A 17,114-nucleotide genomic window follows, 5' to 3' on the forward strand; every position below is an offset into this window, starting at 1 on the left:
AAAAAACACCCTCTTTCACACTGCTTCTAGATTGGCAGGGTAGCTAGCTTGGAATTCTGGGTTGGCAACTCTTTCTCTCAGAATTTTGGAGGCACTGTTCCATGTCTCCTGGCTTCCACAGCCGTTGTTGAGAACTCTGTGTCATTCTCCTTCCTGGACCTTCTATGTGTGACTTGTTTTTCCTTTCTGGAAACCTTTCTGGAAACTTCTGGTCTTACCTCTCCCCCAGTGTTTTGCTTTTTACAGTGGATAAGCTGTGGTGTGGAGTGATTTCTTTTCATTGCATTTCGGTGTCTCTCCCAGGAGGCCTTGGCCAGGTGTGGTTACCCAGTCCCTTGTGAGGCCCTGACAATGCAGGAGCTATTGATACAATGCAAAGGGTGATGAGAGAGCTCTGATGCTGTCTGTACTGTCAAGGAGCTGGAGATGATGCAAGCAAGATCACCATAGCACCATCATAGCAGTGAGCGGCTGAGCCGTGGTCACACACAGCTGGTCCAGCCTCCTCTTCCAAGAATCGTATCACTGAACAGTTGTGGAAGGTTTCAGTGAAATTAGGGCAGAGAAAGGGGCTTGATAGACTGGTGGGGGGTTGGGGGGAGGCACAAATTACCGCAAGGAGAATGGTAGATTGGCCTAGCCAAAGTTCATTCCCATCAGGTTCCCTGATCCCGGCATTGGGCCTGGGCCTCCATTTTGGAGGGAGCCAGCCAATGTGCTCACAAGAAAGTCTTCATGAGACTGTCCACAAGCAGGGAGGGATGTTTGGAGTCCAGAGTACAATGTGTAAACAGATAAGGGAACACCATTCTCTGTCTGGAAGGGACCAATGACCATTGGAATTCCAAGCAGTATGAACAACAGGACAGTGCCACTAAGAAGAGCGCTGGCCCTGTCCTATCTGGCACCTTCATCAGTGGCAAGCAGAGGCACTTCTCAGAGTCAGGCTGCAGAAGTGAACAGATGGGAATTCTAGCAGGAAAGAAGGGCCAGAAAGCAAGGTTCACAGTTGGTTTCCACACAGCCACATTTTCAAGGCCGACAGCACAGTCTTCTGCTAAGTCATGGCAAGTTCTCTACATCTAAAGAAAAGTGAGGGTTGGCTGCAATTAGCTGAATGGGCCACGAGCTCATTGGAGATCCAGAATTTACTTACTGTGACAACTAACACAGAGATGACAGGAAAGTAGAAAATTAGTCCAGCTCGCTTAATGACAAAGCCATTTAATTAGTATTACCCTAAAGTGGTAGCCTGACTAACCAGCCGGTTGGAAACTGTTTTAGTCCAATATCCGACTCAAGAGGTTTGCTCTCTTAGCTAGAAGGTGCAGGAATGGAAAGCTCCCTGTGGCAATAGTCCAAAAACGTTCACCCACAGTGCCTCTGGAGTCCTGTTCTGGGCATTTTACTGCAGTGCTTACTCTACCATAGCCACTTAAGAGAAGGCTGACTTCTGAGCCAGGCATGGTGGTGCAAGGTACTGTGCTACAAAAATAAACACAAAGGGAATGAATGAATAAATAAACCCATTAATGATTCTCTCTCTCTCTCTCAGCATCTCCTGTAGCCCACGGGACCCTAATATACACCATGTAGCTGAGGCTAGCCTTAAACTCCTGATCTGCTTGCCTCCATCTACCAAGTGCTGGGTTCACAGGCACCATATGTGACTTTGACGAATCCTTTTATGTAGGATTAAATTACAATTTGGTGAGAAAACAACTCATAACTTAACACAGAGAAGGCTTTTCTGTTACTCATCACCTCCTATCTTTTGTGAACTAGCAAAAAGCTCTTGCTTATCTGAAATAAATTCAAGCGTTCATTATGCAACCCAGCCTGGAACCTTGAAGGCTGCCCTTACAGACATAGGAAGCTGGCTCTGTTTTCTACAGTTGGTGCTTCACCCTGTCTTGACTGTATTGTCCTTTGTGCATAGTGTGTCTCAGCCAAAGCATGTTTCTGCTTGGCCCATTGACTATGTCTGACCATAAACAGATCAGAAAATAAACACTATCATAGACTGATAAGGCCAAAAGCCAGATCTATTTATCAACAGGTATTAATTGCCTATCATTCATTATGTGCTAAGAGCTGTTTTAGGTATGTTACAGGTATTAGGTATATTAGGCCAGTAGAGCTTTTCATCCGTCCTGCAAAGCAGGTTCTTAGCATCACTATCATTTCTGCTTCATAGATGAAATACTTCAGCACAGAAAAGTTAAGCAACCCGACAAAGCCACACAAATAGTATTGAAACTGTGGATCTCAGCTCAGGTGGTTTGACCTCATGGTATGTGTGTGTCATACCCAGTGAGCATGGTTCAGTGTGATTGTCATATAAGAGGTGAAAGGTGGCTGTAACTCACCTGTAACTCTGGTTCCAGAAAATTGGACACCCTCTTCTGGTCTCCAAAGGCACCTGCACTTATGTGTACACGCCCACATATAGATACACATACAGGTCGTTGAATATTTAAATCTCTAGCCAGAATGTTGCAACGCTTCAAATCCCAGCACTCAGGAGGCAGGGGCAGGCAGATCTCTGTGAGTTCAAGGCCAGCCTCGTCTACATAGTGAGTTCAGATCTGCCAGGGCTACATAGTGAGACCCTGTCTTAATAAAATAAAATATTTAAAAATGGCTAAGATAATATCTAGTCTGATGGATCTGTCTCAGGAAATTACATTAAGAACTAGTGCATGTATGAAAGTAAATTCTCTGAGGTTTAGCTAGAATGGAAAGGTTTTGGATAGAGTAATAAACTATTCCGATTAATAAAGTAACAGAAACATTCTCCTTTGAAAATATAAACATTTGAGAGGAGTCTGGTCTTTGGAGAAAGTAAAGATGGACAAGAGGGCTGTCTTAGTGGTAACTGAGCACTTGGACTTGCTGGCTTTCCTGATCTATTACTCCAGTGTTCACAGGAATCAGAAAATATTGTTCTCCTCTCCTATAGCACCTCCCATATCCTATCTCTTCCCTTCCTTTCCTTCCTTCCTCCCTTCCTTCCTTCCTTCCTTCCTTCCTCCCTCCCTCCCTTCCTTCCTTCCTTTTGGATTTTCAAGACAGGGTTTCTCTGTGGCTTTGGAGGCTGTCCTGGAACTAGCCCTTGTAGACCAATCTGGTCTCGAATTCACAGAGACCGGCCTGCCTCTGCCTCCTAACTTCTGGGATTAAAGGCTTGCGCCACCACCGCCTGGCTTCCTATCTGTTTCTTGTATGAACTTGTTGAGTATAAGAATGATTTTTTTCCTTTCCTTCAAAGAATAAGAGGAGGGAATGAGAACCCAAGCGAGCTGCCATACATATCTGTAGTATATTGGAAAATAATATTTAATAACCAACTTAAGTAGTTGTTTATTCCATGCTACTCTATAATTGGGTCTCTGCCCAACAACCTTTAGTGAAAGTCTTTCCGCAAAACTGCTTCTTTGCTTTGTGAGGATTTAAATAAGAAGGTGGCTGGAGGATGGCTCAGCTGTTGAGAGAGTCTGGTAATCTCCCATAGGACCCTGGTTCAATTCCTAGCACCCACATGGGTCATCGAACCCAGCAGCTCATAACAGCAGGTAACTCTAGCTTCAGGGGATGCAACGCCCTATTCTGGTCTCCTTGGACACCTGCACATAACACACAGGCGCGCGCGCGCGCGCGCGCACACACACACACACACACTCGTAAAACCAGGTATGGTGGCACACACCTTTAACCCCAGCACTTTGGAAGTAAATGTAGGCAGGACTCTGTGAGTTCGAGGCTATCCTGGTCCACAATATGGCATTCAGGCCATCCAGGGATACATAAGAAGAATCTGTTCAAAATTTTTTTTTCTTTAAAGAAGGAAAGCAAAATGGCAGAACAATGCTCAAAGAGAGTGGTAGTCACAAGATGAAGGCTAACTCGTATCAGTGGGCAAGAAGTCTTCCAAGTTAGAAGTGATCATGAGAGGCCGGGTGTTGGTGGCGCATGCCTATAATCTCAGTACTTGGGAGGCAGATTTTTGAGTCTGAGACCAGCCTGGTCTACAGTTAGTTCCAGGACAGCCAGGGCTACACAAAGAAACCTTGTCTTGAAAAACCAAAAAGGAAAGAAAAACAACAACAACAACAAAAAAGGAAGTGATCATATGGGAGAGTGTAATGTCTTTTTAACTTGGGTCAGAGAGTGAGGTTTTTTTGTTTTGTTTTGTTTTGTCTCTTGAAGGAAAGACTAAGCTGAGGGCGTCTGGGATATCCATACCCTTGGGTTATATAAAGATAGTAAATATACATTTCATAAAGGTTGCTGTGAAGAGCATACTGTGATAATTGACAAAAAAGTGCTTAGTGCAGTGCCTAGCACACAGTAAGAATTCAGTGAATGTTGGTTGTTACCTTCACCTTATTCTCTTCACTCGCCTCTCTTTTCCAGCAGGCTTCATTCATTCCTTTCCAAGGACATGAAGAGGGCGTGTCCTTCCTCCTGCCGCTCTCACCTAAGCCCCGCCCCCGGCTCTTCCCGGATTGGTTCCTAGGAGGCGGAGCTGAGGGAAGAGCCCAGTGCGGTGCGGTGGGCGGAGCGCATGCGCGGGTTGGGCTGGGTGGAGGAGGAGAGGAAGAGCTGCCGGAAGTAGGCGGTGGAGGTGGCGGCAGAGCTGACCGCAGCTGCCAGGGAAACCGAGGCGGGAAGCGCGGCGGCAGACCCTCAGCACCGGGGTCGTCTGTGCGCCCCGCGCGCCTGAGGCCGAGGGCTCGCTCCGCCTAGGCCGCGTCCCGGGTCCTGCAGCCTCCGCGGGTCCCCTCCTTGCCAGAAGCCCGCCAGAGGGCGCCGCGCCGAGGGGCTGCGGGGCTGGGGCCAGACGACCCTGACCCCGGGACGGCTCGGGGCGGGGCGGGAGGACTCGGCTCGTCCCGCTCGGGAGGTGCGCCTAGGCGGAGGCCCCGAGGCCTCAGCCCCGGGCCGAGGCAGGGGCTCCTGGGGGCGCGGGGGGCGCGTCGCCCTCTGCCCCCGCCGGCACCCTGGCCATGACGGGCAAGTCGGTGAAGGACGTGGATCGGTACCAGGCGGTCCTGGCCAACCTGCTGCTGGAGGAAGATAACAAATTCTGTGCTGACTGCCAGTCCAAAGGTAGCACATCCGCGGCACCGACTAGGGGCTGGCTGCGGGGCGGCGGCGTGAGTGGGGAGGGGTTCTGGAGCCCAGGGGCGAGTCCTCTTCGGATGGCAACGGGTGCCACCCTGGCTCAGGGGGGGAGGGAGAGAGAGAAAGAGAGAGAGAGAGAGAGAGAGAGAGAGAGTGTGTGTGTGTGTGTGTCTGTCCCGGTGTGTTTCAGGTCGAGAATGTCTGTGTTGCAGGCTCTGAATGGCTTCTAGGCCCGCTGTCATCCAGAGCTGGCAACCTTTCACTTGGCAAAGCTGTGGGTGAGCTGCAGTGTGGTGGTGGGGGTGGGGGTGGCGAGGAGGAAGGTGAGATGACGAAGAGGAAAACTGTCGAAATGATTTTTAAAGGTGGTATTCCTTGCTATCTGTTATTTCATTAGCAACTCCTGTCATTTTTCCACCTTGTTGAGTTCTGACAGAGTGCTTAGGTGGCTTTCTTCACTCAGGATGTGTGCACTGGGAAGCTGCCTTATGCAGTGACACAGTGCAGATTTCTAGGTAGCCTAGCCAGGTCTGTGGAGGCCTCATGCTTCTGTGGTGGCGGAAACCATCAGGATCTGGGCTGTAGTGCAGGACCCATTCAGGCGTGGAGAAAAGGAATTCATCGAATTCGTTGCTTTCTTGGTACATACACTTCTAGAGGTGAAATAGGAAGGATGATTGTACATTGGCTACAACCATTTAACCTTTGTTTTCTGTGCCCTTAAAGGTTCATGCTTTAATACAATTAAAGGTCAATATGGTAGGAAAATTTACTAGTGAAATATTTGTACTTGGCCTTGTAGATATGAGCAATTATATTTTGGGGAGTATTGTTTGTGTACCTTAGCTCCATTTCCCATATTTGCCATATAGCATATGGGCATGTAGTATAAAACAAATTCAAATGTGTGTGTATTAATTTTTAGAAAAGCAGTAGATGCTTAACCCATGCTTCATGTGATTATGGTTCATTTTAGAGTAGGGTTATGTAAGGAGGGCACCAGGAATGATGATGATTTAGACTCCTAGTAATATTTTTTTAGTGACTTCTATCAGTAGGCAAATAGAATGTACTACTAGGAAAGCAGGTTTCTGGATTTCTTTTCTGAATTTTTATTTATTAGTTGCTTTATTTATTTATTTTTTGAGACAGGGTTTCTCTGTGGTAGCCCTGGCTGTCTTGGAACTTGTTTTGTAGGACAGGCTGGCCTCAAACTCACAGAGATCTGTCTGCCTCTTCTTCCCGAGTGCTGGGATTGAAGAAGAGGGCCACCATCACCTAGCTAGCTTGATTCTTGCTATTGGAAGGGTTGGTTTAAAATTTAGGAGCACCTTGGTTTCACTAAAATTCTCCAATGTCCTCAGTTGACAGACAGCTCTTGAGTCACAGTGAGGCATCTCCTGAGTGAACACCACCACATTTGGGGAATCAGATGCCATTTTGGTGATTTTTAGAACCACCCCCTCCCCTATTTCTCATGTGGCTCTTATACTTACTCATTGCAATAAGATATACCATATGGAAGAGAGAGGTTAATTTACTATATTTCCCTCCAAATATCCAATTGCCCTTTGTTCATCATCCTACTGGGAACTCAGACATGAAGCTTTAGTTAATTCCTAATGAGAACTAGTAACTGGGGCCTGTGAAATGGCTCAGTGGATAAAGGTTTTGCCACCAAGACTGACAGCCTGAGTCTGATGCCCAGCACTTACATGGTAGAGGAGAGAACCAGCTCCCACAGTTACCCCTGACCACCATGTGGATGCTGTAGTACAAGTACAGATCCCTACAAAATCAATAAATAGAACATAAAACACAGTACCAAAAACTAGTAGTAGCCACTGATGCTAAAACCTTAAAGCATGAACATTCCAAAGTCAGAAATGCTTTTCACATTTCACCGCTATTAAAAAGAGATGCCATGTGCCCGCTATCTTTCAGTTCTGTTAAACAGGCTTTTGCTGAGGCCTCTGTTTATCTAGTTGGAGAATTATCCAGCCCAGTCCACTGGTTAACCCCTCGTTCGTTTTGTTCCTCTTTTTCACTTTCTGTGTTTGTAATGAACATGTAGGCAGCTCTCAGAGGGTGGGAAGGAAAGGCGTTTGTCAGTATATCATGACTTGCCCAGCTCTGATAAAAAGCCGTTAGTTGGTAGAATAATTTAAAAACTATTCACTAAATATGATTTGGGTTTATTTTTTATATATTATTTATTTTATCTTGTCCTTTCTTAGAAAATTGAGAGCTCACCAGACAGGGTCTGGAGAGTATTCATCTATTAATACTTAGTCTATTGATGTAGCTTGGACTACAGACTTATAAGTGGATACTTTTGTAATATTCTAAAATAACGGGTTAGCAATGACTCCTCTTTTTAAAATGTTGAATTATGTTTAATGTGTGTGTGTATTTGTAGGAGACAGAACAACTTCTGCCTCTTGGTAGCAAACACCCTTCCTTACACACTGAGCCCTGCCTTTTCTATTTATTTACTTTTTAGAAAAAATATCTCTCCTAAATTTTATTTTTATTTTAAATTTTGTGTATATGTGAGTACATTGCCCTTGATGCCAGGAGAGGGTGTCAGATTCCCTGGAGCTGGAGTTACAGGTGGTGTGAGCACCTGAGGTGGGTGCTGGGAACGGAACTCAGACCTTCTAAAAAGCAGTATGAACTCTGAACCGTAGAGTAACTTCTCTAGTCCCCTGAGTCTTCGTTTTAACATCATATTTAGGAGTAATATCTGTTAGTTGATCCTTAAAATGATGTAATTTAAACAAGCAGATGCCCTTCTGTCTTTATTCAGTAGAATGGTGGTTCTCAACCCCTTGGCAAACCTCAGTCTCCAAAAATATTGATATTTCAGTTCATAATAGTAGCAAAATTACAGTTATGAAGTAGCAACAAAAATAATTTTATGGAGTTGGGCATGGTGACACACAACTTTAATCTCAGTGCTTGTGAGGCAAAGGCAGGCAGATCTCTATGAGTTTGAGGCCAACCTGTTCTACAAGGGTTCCAGGATAGCCAAGGCTGTTATACAGAGAAACCCTGTCTTGAAAAAAATGACAACAAACAAGCAAAAAAATAATGTTATGGTTGAGGGTCACCACAACATGAGGAACTGCATTAAGGGTCTCAGCATTAGGAAGGTGAGAACCACTGCAGTAGAAATTGGACCAGGTTCCTAAATGTCCAGAACTGTTTTGACACTGCCTTAAAGAAAAAAAAAAAGCCACAATTTAAACCTTCTGAGGTGGCCAGGTCTGTAATCCCAGTACTCAGAAACTGGAGGCTGGAAGAAGATCAGTTCAGTTATCCTCAGCAAATCTGAGGCTAGCCTGGTCTTCGTGAGACCATGTCTCAAAAAGTTCTCTTTCCCACACGCGTGACTTGTTCTTAGCCCAAGATACAGTTTCCTTGTCATGAGTGCTCCCACTTTAATACCTTAAATGGACCGACTTCACTAATGATAGGAGAGGGCAAAACTAGTCTAAGAGCCAGACATCTCCTTAGTATCTGGCTGCTTGAGACCTGGCTCCATCATACTCCTTTGTACTTGGGGTCACGGTGGCCCAAGGCGTCGCTCTGTAGCTCCAAACTCCAAATGTGGGTTTAACCCATTTAGACTGGTTAAAGCCAGATGCTACCATTTACCATTGGAGGGTCTGCCTTTCTGAATACCTGCATACTCCTGTCCACAGTTGGGACATCACTAGTGTCAAGGTTTGTGAGGAACAGAGAACTGTTTAATGAGAAGGAGCTGACATGGGGCCCATGATGGGCTTGTGGAATATGAGAGAGACTGAAACACATTCTGGAGTTCTGGAGTCTGAGGGCTTTGTTAGGTTCCCTTCTACTACACCTTGTCTGTGAAATGTTTCCCCCAAACACCTACTCGCTGCCTGTTTCATCTCCTCTTGTACATATTTTCTTTAAGTTGATTTTCATGTGATTTGAAATTCAAAAACTCCAAAAGACAACAAAGTGTGAAAAGCCATTGTCCTAAGGTGACCCAGCCACCTTTGTTCTCTTCCTGGGTATAACCACTGTTGGCCATTTCTTACCTATCTTTTTCTTTGTTTGAAACAGGGTCTTGTGGCCCAGGCAGGCCCTAACCTCTGTGTAGCTGAGTAAATGAACTCCCTGTCTTCTCCCCAAAGCTTGCATTACAGGCATGCCCTGCTGTACCTGGTTTGTTACCTGTGTACTTCAGACCGTTCTGTATAGCTTTGGCAGGACTGGAACTCCTGTGTAGACCCGGGCTAGATGCAAACTTGCTGTGATCCTCCTGCCCCTCCTCCCAAGTGCTTTGCCTTACCTGACTTCCATTTTAAATGTATGTGTGGAGACATGTGTGAGGATACATACACGTATGTCTGTTCCTCCATGTAGGAGCCCCTTGGGAATCTTCCTCAATAGATCTCCACCTTTTTTACTGAGACAGATTTGTCACTGGTTCTGACCAATCTAGCCACCTTGTCCTGAGGATTCCTTTGCCTGCTTCCTGTACTCTGGGATTATAGGCAGGCTGCTATGCCCACCTGGCTTTTAGGTGAGCTTTGGAGATCTGAATTGAGTCTTCACACCTGCAGGGGGACTGCTTTACTCCTGAGCCTTCTCCCCAGCCTCCCATACCTGACTTTGAGAGGTTAATACATGCATTGACAAACAATGACATTTTCTTTATTTTGCATATGTATGTATGTGGATATTAAACAATGACGTTAAATGTATAGGTTTTCAGCACTTTTGTGCAAATAGCACAGTACCCACTGTTTTTGGTCTCTTGGATTTTTTTCAGTCAACAGTGTATCATGGAGACAGTAAAGATTCTCTGTCCGTGTATGTACACTGAAGAGCTGCATTATTTCACGGTTGCACTTCTGTTAAGTTGGGAGATAATTTTGAATGATTTGGAAGACAGTGTCTCTCATGGAAGATAACTTTGAAAAGCGTGCATGGGGCTGGAGAGATGACTCAGCAGAGGACCCAAGTTTAGTTCCCAGAATCCATATGGTGCTTCACAACCATCTATAACTCTAGTTCCAGGGATCTAATATCCTTCTCTGGCTTTCATGGCCGCTAGGCGTGCATGTAGTGCACAGACAAACATGCAGGTAAAACATTCTTACACATAAAATAAAATGAAAACATGTAGACAATTTTTCTTTGGGTTGCCAGCTCACATGGAGACGTTTATTAATTATGAAAGCTCGGCCTTGGTTTGGACTTGTTTCTAACTAGTCTTATAACTTAAATTAGCCCATATCTATGAATCTGACTTTCATGCTCTTTTATGTGGCTGCGTTACCTTTACTCTGTATTTCAAATCCTGCTTCCTCTGCATCTGGCTGGTGATTAGACCTTTAGTTCTCTCTCTGCCCAGAAGCCCTGCCTATCTCTTCTGCCTAACTATTGGCTATTCAGCTTTCTATTACAACAATCACAGGGATACATTTTCATAGTATACAAACATCCCACAGCAAACACATCTTTTAACAAAGTGTGTACAGCACTTAGAAGCCTTTAAGGAACCAAGGACTTACCTGTGGTGATGGAGTAGCTAGTTTGACCCTTCAGCATGCTGCCCCACCATCTCAGCTTCATTTTCTTTTCCTTTGCTTTTTAAACACGTGAGTACTCATTCCACATGTACACGTGCAGGCCAGAAGAGGGCACCAGATACTGCCCTAGATGGTTGTGACCCACCAAGTGGGTGCTGGGAATTGAACTCAGCACCTCTGGAAAAGCAGTAGAGTGCTCATGTAAACAAAAGTTGTTCAGATGTCAACATCCTTTATTTTTTACCTCTCTTGGTCTTACTTATTTTATCTTGAATTTATTAGTTTCATTTTTTAACTTTATATCCTTAAAATACTCTGGTTACGGGAAGCCACAGTTAGAATGACTCATAGTAATCCCCTAGTTCTTAAGCCAAAACCATTTCCTATATATGAGAGTTCTGACATTTTTGCAAATGTGCTTTATGGGACCCTTGAGGATAGCCTGGATGTTTCCTGCTTCTCCAGACATGTATGAAAGATTAGATCAGGGAATTTCTTTGTGTGGAGATTTTCTAGTAGTAGCCCCAAATTTTAACCTTTTAAAATTAAAAATTTATTACATTTTTAACTAAGTATGTGTGTGTGTGTGTGTGTGTGTGTTCATGCTGCAACATGTGTGTGACAGTCAAAGGACACCTTGTAGGAACCAGTTCTGTCTTTCTGCAGTGTGGACCTGGGGATTGAGCTCAGATGGGCAGACCTGGCAGCAAGAAACTTTACCTGTTGAGGCCTCTCACCAGCCCAGTTTTAACATTTGCACTTTAATCTTTAGCTCTCCTTCTATTTGTTTATCAATGGCTACACAATTGCTTTTTAATTATCATGCCTTAGAACACAAACTTTCCTGTCAATTTTAGGTTGTTTTAGCTACATGTCAGTGGCATATGATAATGCAGGAACATATTTTTTAACCTTCTTGAGGAGTTAAAAAAATCTACCAGATGTAGACAAAGTTCTTCCATTCTCAGTTTTCTTGCTGTTATATCCTCCTCCACCCAAGATCAAATAACTTTCTGAGCTTTTACAACTGATGCATATTAATTTTGACAGTTACAATTATATTGGCAAGTTTACTGAAAGTAATTAATCAAAAGCACCATTAAACCATCTCATAGTTTTAATATGCTAAGGCTACTCTCTGAGAGACACTTCCTTGTTTAGTCTGCATCCCCTTTAAATAGCACCCTGTGTAATGAGGGAAAGAGGACAGAGTTCCTTTAGGAAGAGCTCACTTTAGACTGGAGATTCCCCACTGTATGTATGTATGTATGTATGTATTATGTATCCATCCATCCATTTATCTATCTATGTATATATACATACATATTCAATAATGTATCCTAAAGTGGGGTGTGGTAGTACATGCCTGTAACCATATCACCCAGAGAATCAGGGATTCAAGATAATCCTGAGCCAGCCTAGGCTACATGAAACCCTATCATGTTTTTTTTTTTTTGTTTTTTGTTTTTTTTTCTGGTTTTTCAAGACATGGTTTTCCTGTGTAGCCCTGACTGTCCTGGAACTCACTCTGTAGACCAGGCTGGCCTCAAACTCACAGAGATCCACCTTCCTCTACCTCCCAAGTGCTGGGATTAAAGGCATGCACCACCATGCCCAGCTATGAAACTCTGTCTTGAAAGGTCCCTCCAAAAAAGCAAGCAAACAACAATAAAACACCCCAATAAAATAAAACAAAAATTTAAACACTCCCTCTGTACCAGACACTGTGTAGGGACATATGATAGGACTCAAAGATGAGGTCTTTGATCTTAAAAGTTTTACATTAGTGGGGAAGTAGATGTATAAGGCAAATCATTATGACATTGTGTACAGGGAACAGGGAAAGCACTGAAGAAGGCAAAAGGTCTTAAGTCAGGGCTTCAAAGAGGCAATTAGGCTGGCAGAAAGGGTACACTGGGCTTTGCCAGGTGAACTTAGGGAGCTACACTCTAGGAAGGGGAGGCAGGAATGTACAGAGCTTCTGTGGTGTTCTGTGCTGTACTCACGAGTGTGTGTGTTCGTGCATGCATGTGCACATGCATGCGTTATCTATTTAGGGTGATTTGCTTACATATTATGTAGTGTGTAGGTTAGAATTTGGTGGCTAATCAGAGGCCCATAAGGTTAAAATTCCAGCTCTCCAGATGACTTTTATGCCTTTGAAATTATGAATATTCATTATTCTTTAGATTTTTTTGTATACATCTACATTGTAGGTTCATCTGCTTCTCCAGTGGGTTATAAGTCTCACAGATACGAAATACTTGGTTTGAGTTCTGAGCCTAATCATCTGTGTGGCAGTGTGCTTTCATGGAAACATGCGTTCCTCTTAGAACAGTCTAGTGAAATGACAGCCCTGGATGTGCTGTCATCTCTACAGCCAATACTGTTATTTTGGAAGCTGAGCATGCTCTTATGCTCAAGAAGGACCATGGGTCAAATATTTGTTGTGTCTTCATGATTGTATAAGGTGCTTTCTTGGTAGCAAATCTTGTTTCCAGATAAATCTGAAAACTACCCCCTTTCTGCTTTTGTCATCTGATGTCATTATGGGATGTAGGTGGCAGCTTTCTTGGGCACAGTTGTCTATATAACTGTTCATCATATGAGTCATTGTCTGTTTCTGTTCTTCTGCCTGCAAATTCCAACCTGAAAATAATATGCAATTGGTGGTAGTGACATGCTATTAATTACGTACTTTGCATGCTATGTTAGTGGACTCTACCTGTGCTATGGAGAAAGAGTAAGTGACATATTAAGCATTAAGCAGAGTTTGACTCTTTCTCCAATTGATATTCCCTGTTACAAAGATGCCCAGCAAGAGTCTGTCATACTTACATCCTGTACCTTCTAAGCATATGGTATCTGCTTAGACCTTGCCACAGTTGTTATACTTCCGTTTGAGCAAGTGGCCGGTTTAAGTAGTGACTTTGAGGAAGTTCTCTACCACTCCTGGAGTTCTCAGCTCAGCATACCATACCAAAAAGGGACAAATCTCTGTAGAGTAGAACACCTTAATATTCACTCAATTATCTTAGTCCTCTACTGTTAAGACAGTAATCCTGTATTGTTTAATTGTTTTTGTGGTGCTGGGGTTTAGCTTTTCACATGCCAGGCAAGCACCCTACTACCAAGCTATCTTCTCATCCATCCTGCATCTCCCATTTTTAGATAGGGTTTCCTTGTGTAGTCCTGGCTAGCCTGGAACTCACTATGTAGGATGAAGCCTCAAACCTGTGGAGAGTCTCTTGCTCTGCCTCTTGAGTGCTGGGATACAGGGGTGTGTCATATCCCACCCCCTTTAAAACTTTTTGAGGCAGAGCCTCTCCAAGTTACCCAGGTTGGTTTGAACTTTTGTACTTCCCACCTCTGTTTCTTAAATCACTGGGATTATAGGTCTGAGACAAGGTCTGGTATATCCCAAGGTGTCCTTTAATTCAGTATGTAACTGAAGATTGATTAGCTTTAATTTCTGATCTTTTTACCTCCACTTCCCCAGTGATAAGGTTATAAGCAGGTGCCACCACACCTGGTTAATGTGATGCTTGGCATCAAACCCAAAACTTCATTCATGCTAGGCAAGAACTTAGTAACTTGATTCACCATACTTGACGTGTCCACGGACTTGGAACTACGTTCACTTATCTTCAGAGCAGTGATAAGGCCTAAGTAAATCATTGAGTGAATGAGTATGTATTGTTCCCTAGAAGAAATTTTTTTTACAAGGTATGTGGATAAAAGAAAATTATTTTCCAAAATACAGTTTTAAAAATATGTTTGACTCCAAAACAATACAGAGAAACCCTGTCTCGTAAAAACCAAAAAAAAAAAAAAATATGTTTGACGTATCTATTGGAAGGTCTCCTCAGTCCAGGACCAGTTAGGGAACAGAAGGTCAGGGAATCAGTTACAGCTAAGTGGCTGAGACACCTAGGCATTTGGTAACTAAGAAAATTAGAAAGTGCCAGAAGCCATGTGGTATGATCCAGAGTCATGGTAAGAGGAATTGTTCAGTGGCAGCTGAAACCCAGGCTGAATAAGAGAACTCTGACTTCTTTTCTCCTTTTGCCCTTTATCCTTACTAGAATCTCTCACTGAGGGAGTTTATCCAGAAATCACTTGACAAGAGAGGCTGGGAATAAAGTAGAATAAGGATAAGATCTAAGTACTGACGGACACAAAGACACTGAAAACATCTCCAAGATGTGACCCTTAGTTATTAGGGATGAGGGTTACAGAAATCTTTCAGGTAAATGTGGGAAAGAGATAGGAGCACCTCGTGTGCTTTTCTAAAAGATCCAACTATTGCTGAAACTTAGTCTAGAAAGTAATGAGACAATAAGTTATAGCCTGTAAGGGTGTGTGCCAGGATGAAATGGTTTGACTATGACTTGCCACCAGGAGCTATCCATTGATTTATCACTTGGTTTTTAAAATAAGTCCCCACCCTTCCAATTCTGGGAAGCCTAGGGTCTTGGCATGTTGCCCCGTCCTCACCTGGGTGACTTGAGTCAATAATACAAAGATGCACAGAGTTTTGTGGATAGCAGCCTTAAATCATGGCACGCTTAAGCTCTCGTGGATAATTAAGGTAGTTGCAGTGCTGTTCATTTCCCTTGTGTCATGCCCCACTGTAGGTAGGCCTGTGGGGTGAGGGGTGGTGGCGGTGATGGCTGGTGTCTCCCAAGAACTGCAGATAGGTTAGTTAGTACGGGGTGAAGAGGGTGATATCACTAGATCTATCTTCTTCTGCACTAAACCTGAAAAGTGTTAGTCTTACAAAGAATGTCACTGCTCCGTCTGAACGCAAAGCTTGCCAAGTTACGGCCGCTAATTTCCTTCCTGACCATAAAAGCATTTGCGTTCTGTAATTCCGGTTCAGCACTTTCTAGAAGCACTTTTTTTGTCAATCAGGTCACCTGCATTTGGGCTCTGACCACGTTAATGGATTTGATGGAACTAGGCCAACAGAAGGTTTCAGTTCAGTGTGAGTATGTTTGTTTTGGGGCTGTTATTGTTTAAATTGTCATCAACTATGAAAATCACATGGGTCTCATTGGTTTTTTTATTTTTCTCTGAAAAACTAGTTTCTTCTTGACAGGCATTCCTGTAATTCACAGATAAAATTACATGTAATTTGGATTTTATTTATTTACTATTTATTTACTTTTGAGACATGGTCTTGCCATGTATCTCTGACTGCCCTGAACCCAGTGTGTAGACCAGACTGGCCCAAACTCATCTTGTAACCCAGGCTGGCCTTGATCTTGTGGCAGTTCTCTCTGTTTGTTTTGTTTTTGAGACAGGGTTTCTTTGTGTAGATCTGGCTGTCCTGGTACTCACTCTGTAGACCAGGCTGAGATCTGCCAGCCTCTGCCTCCTGGGTGCTGGTATTAAAGGTGTGTACACCACCACCACCCAGCTAAGAGTACATCTTAGAGGCACATCTATGCCTTTGTAGAGCTTCATGTTTAATAATGATAATTATTTCTTACAGTGCTTGACTCTTCCCTTTCTCAAACTTTCTCCTTCCCTACCCCACTCTTCTGGATCCTGTATTTCCCCACAGGCTTGGTGAAGGCTGGTCCGTTGATGGCTGAACGGCAGGTCCTTCCCCAGCGGAAACTCCCAGAGATGAGCCAAATTCACCTTCAGCTGTGGCCATCCAGCAGTGTAAGGTTGCTGTGGGTTCTATTCAGTCTGTAAACTCTCCAGTCTCCCCATGCTCCCTCTTGTGTGGCTGAGACCAGCCTGGGAATCCCTCCTTCATAACTTGTGGCTTGTGGAGGAATAAGATTCTCTATTGTCCCTTCTTTTCATTGGCGATGGATGTAGTCTTTGAACAGTTTTTTCGTCCCAGGTTCATTTTAGATACATAAAGAATACAATTTTAACATGTATTAGGTTTTACAAGTCTACCTGCAGGGGATTTTGTTGATTTTTTTTCCTTTTCTTTTAGAAAATTGAAGTCAGCTTTTACAGGAAATTTCTTAGTCCTAAACTGGGTCCTTCTGGGTTCCTACCATTGTTTTCTTCTCCCAGCTGGGTGAATGTGTGATGGTCCCATTTTGTGGAATACTGAAAATAGTAAAGGACTCAGGAAGGAGGGACACTGCACTCGATGCGATAATTGTGTCCCAGCGCAGTGACTGCAGCAAGGAAAGCATCTCTTCCCTTCCTTTCTTCAGAGAGCTGTTTCAGTTTGCTCTCCATTGCTGTGGTAAACACCATGACCAAAAGCAACCTGGGAAGGAAGGGCTGATCTGGGTTACAGTCCTGATTAGAGCCGGTCATCGGAGACATCGAGCAGGAACCCAAGCTAGAGCAGAGGTGGCGCTGTGGCGAAAGCTGCCCACTGACGTGCTTCCAGGCTCGCATTCAGCTGCCTTTCCTGTACTTCCCTGGACCACCTGGCCA

At 44.0% G+C, this 17,114-nt stretch overlaps 1 protein-coding gene across 2 annotated transcripts in view; it reads left to right on the forward strand.

Annotated features, from left to right (window-relative positions):
- The first annotated feature begins 4,606 nt into the window (after window positions 1-4,606).
- Smap2 (small ArfGAP2) overlaps window positions 4,607-17,114 on the forward strand; it is a 43,329-nt gene continuing 30,821 nt past the window's right edge. Inside the window, exons 1-3 of one of the 2 annotated variants that reach the window (XM_040756732.1) lie at window positions 4,978-5,112; window positions 15,612-15,684; window positions 16,267-16,370. Coding sequence is in view for 1 of the 2 variants with exons in the window: in XM_005083829.4 (XP_005083886.1) it covers window positions 5,010-5,112 (103 nt within the window). In the remaining variant the exon portion in view is untranslated. Of the gene's footprint in view, window positions 5,113-15,611; window positions 15,685-16,266; window positions 16,371-17,114 lie in introns of both variants that reach the window. The other variant, XM_005083829.4, reaches the window with a different exon arrangement.

This window comes from Mesocricetus auratus, unplaced genomic scaffold (genome assembly GCF_017639785.1).
Source record: "Mesocricetus auratus isolate SY011 unplaced genomic scaffold, BCM_Maur_2.0 Super-Scaffold_100014, whole genome shotgun sequence".
Lineage (NCBI taxonomy): Eukaryota > Metazoa > Chordata > Mammalia > Rodentia > Cricetidae > Mesocricetus > Mesocricetus auratus.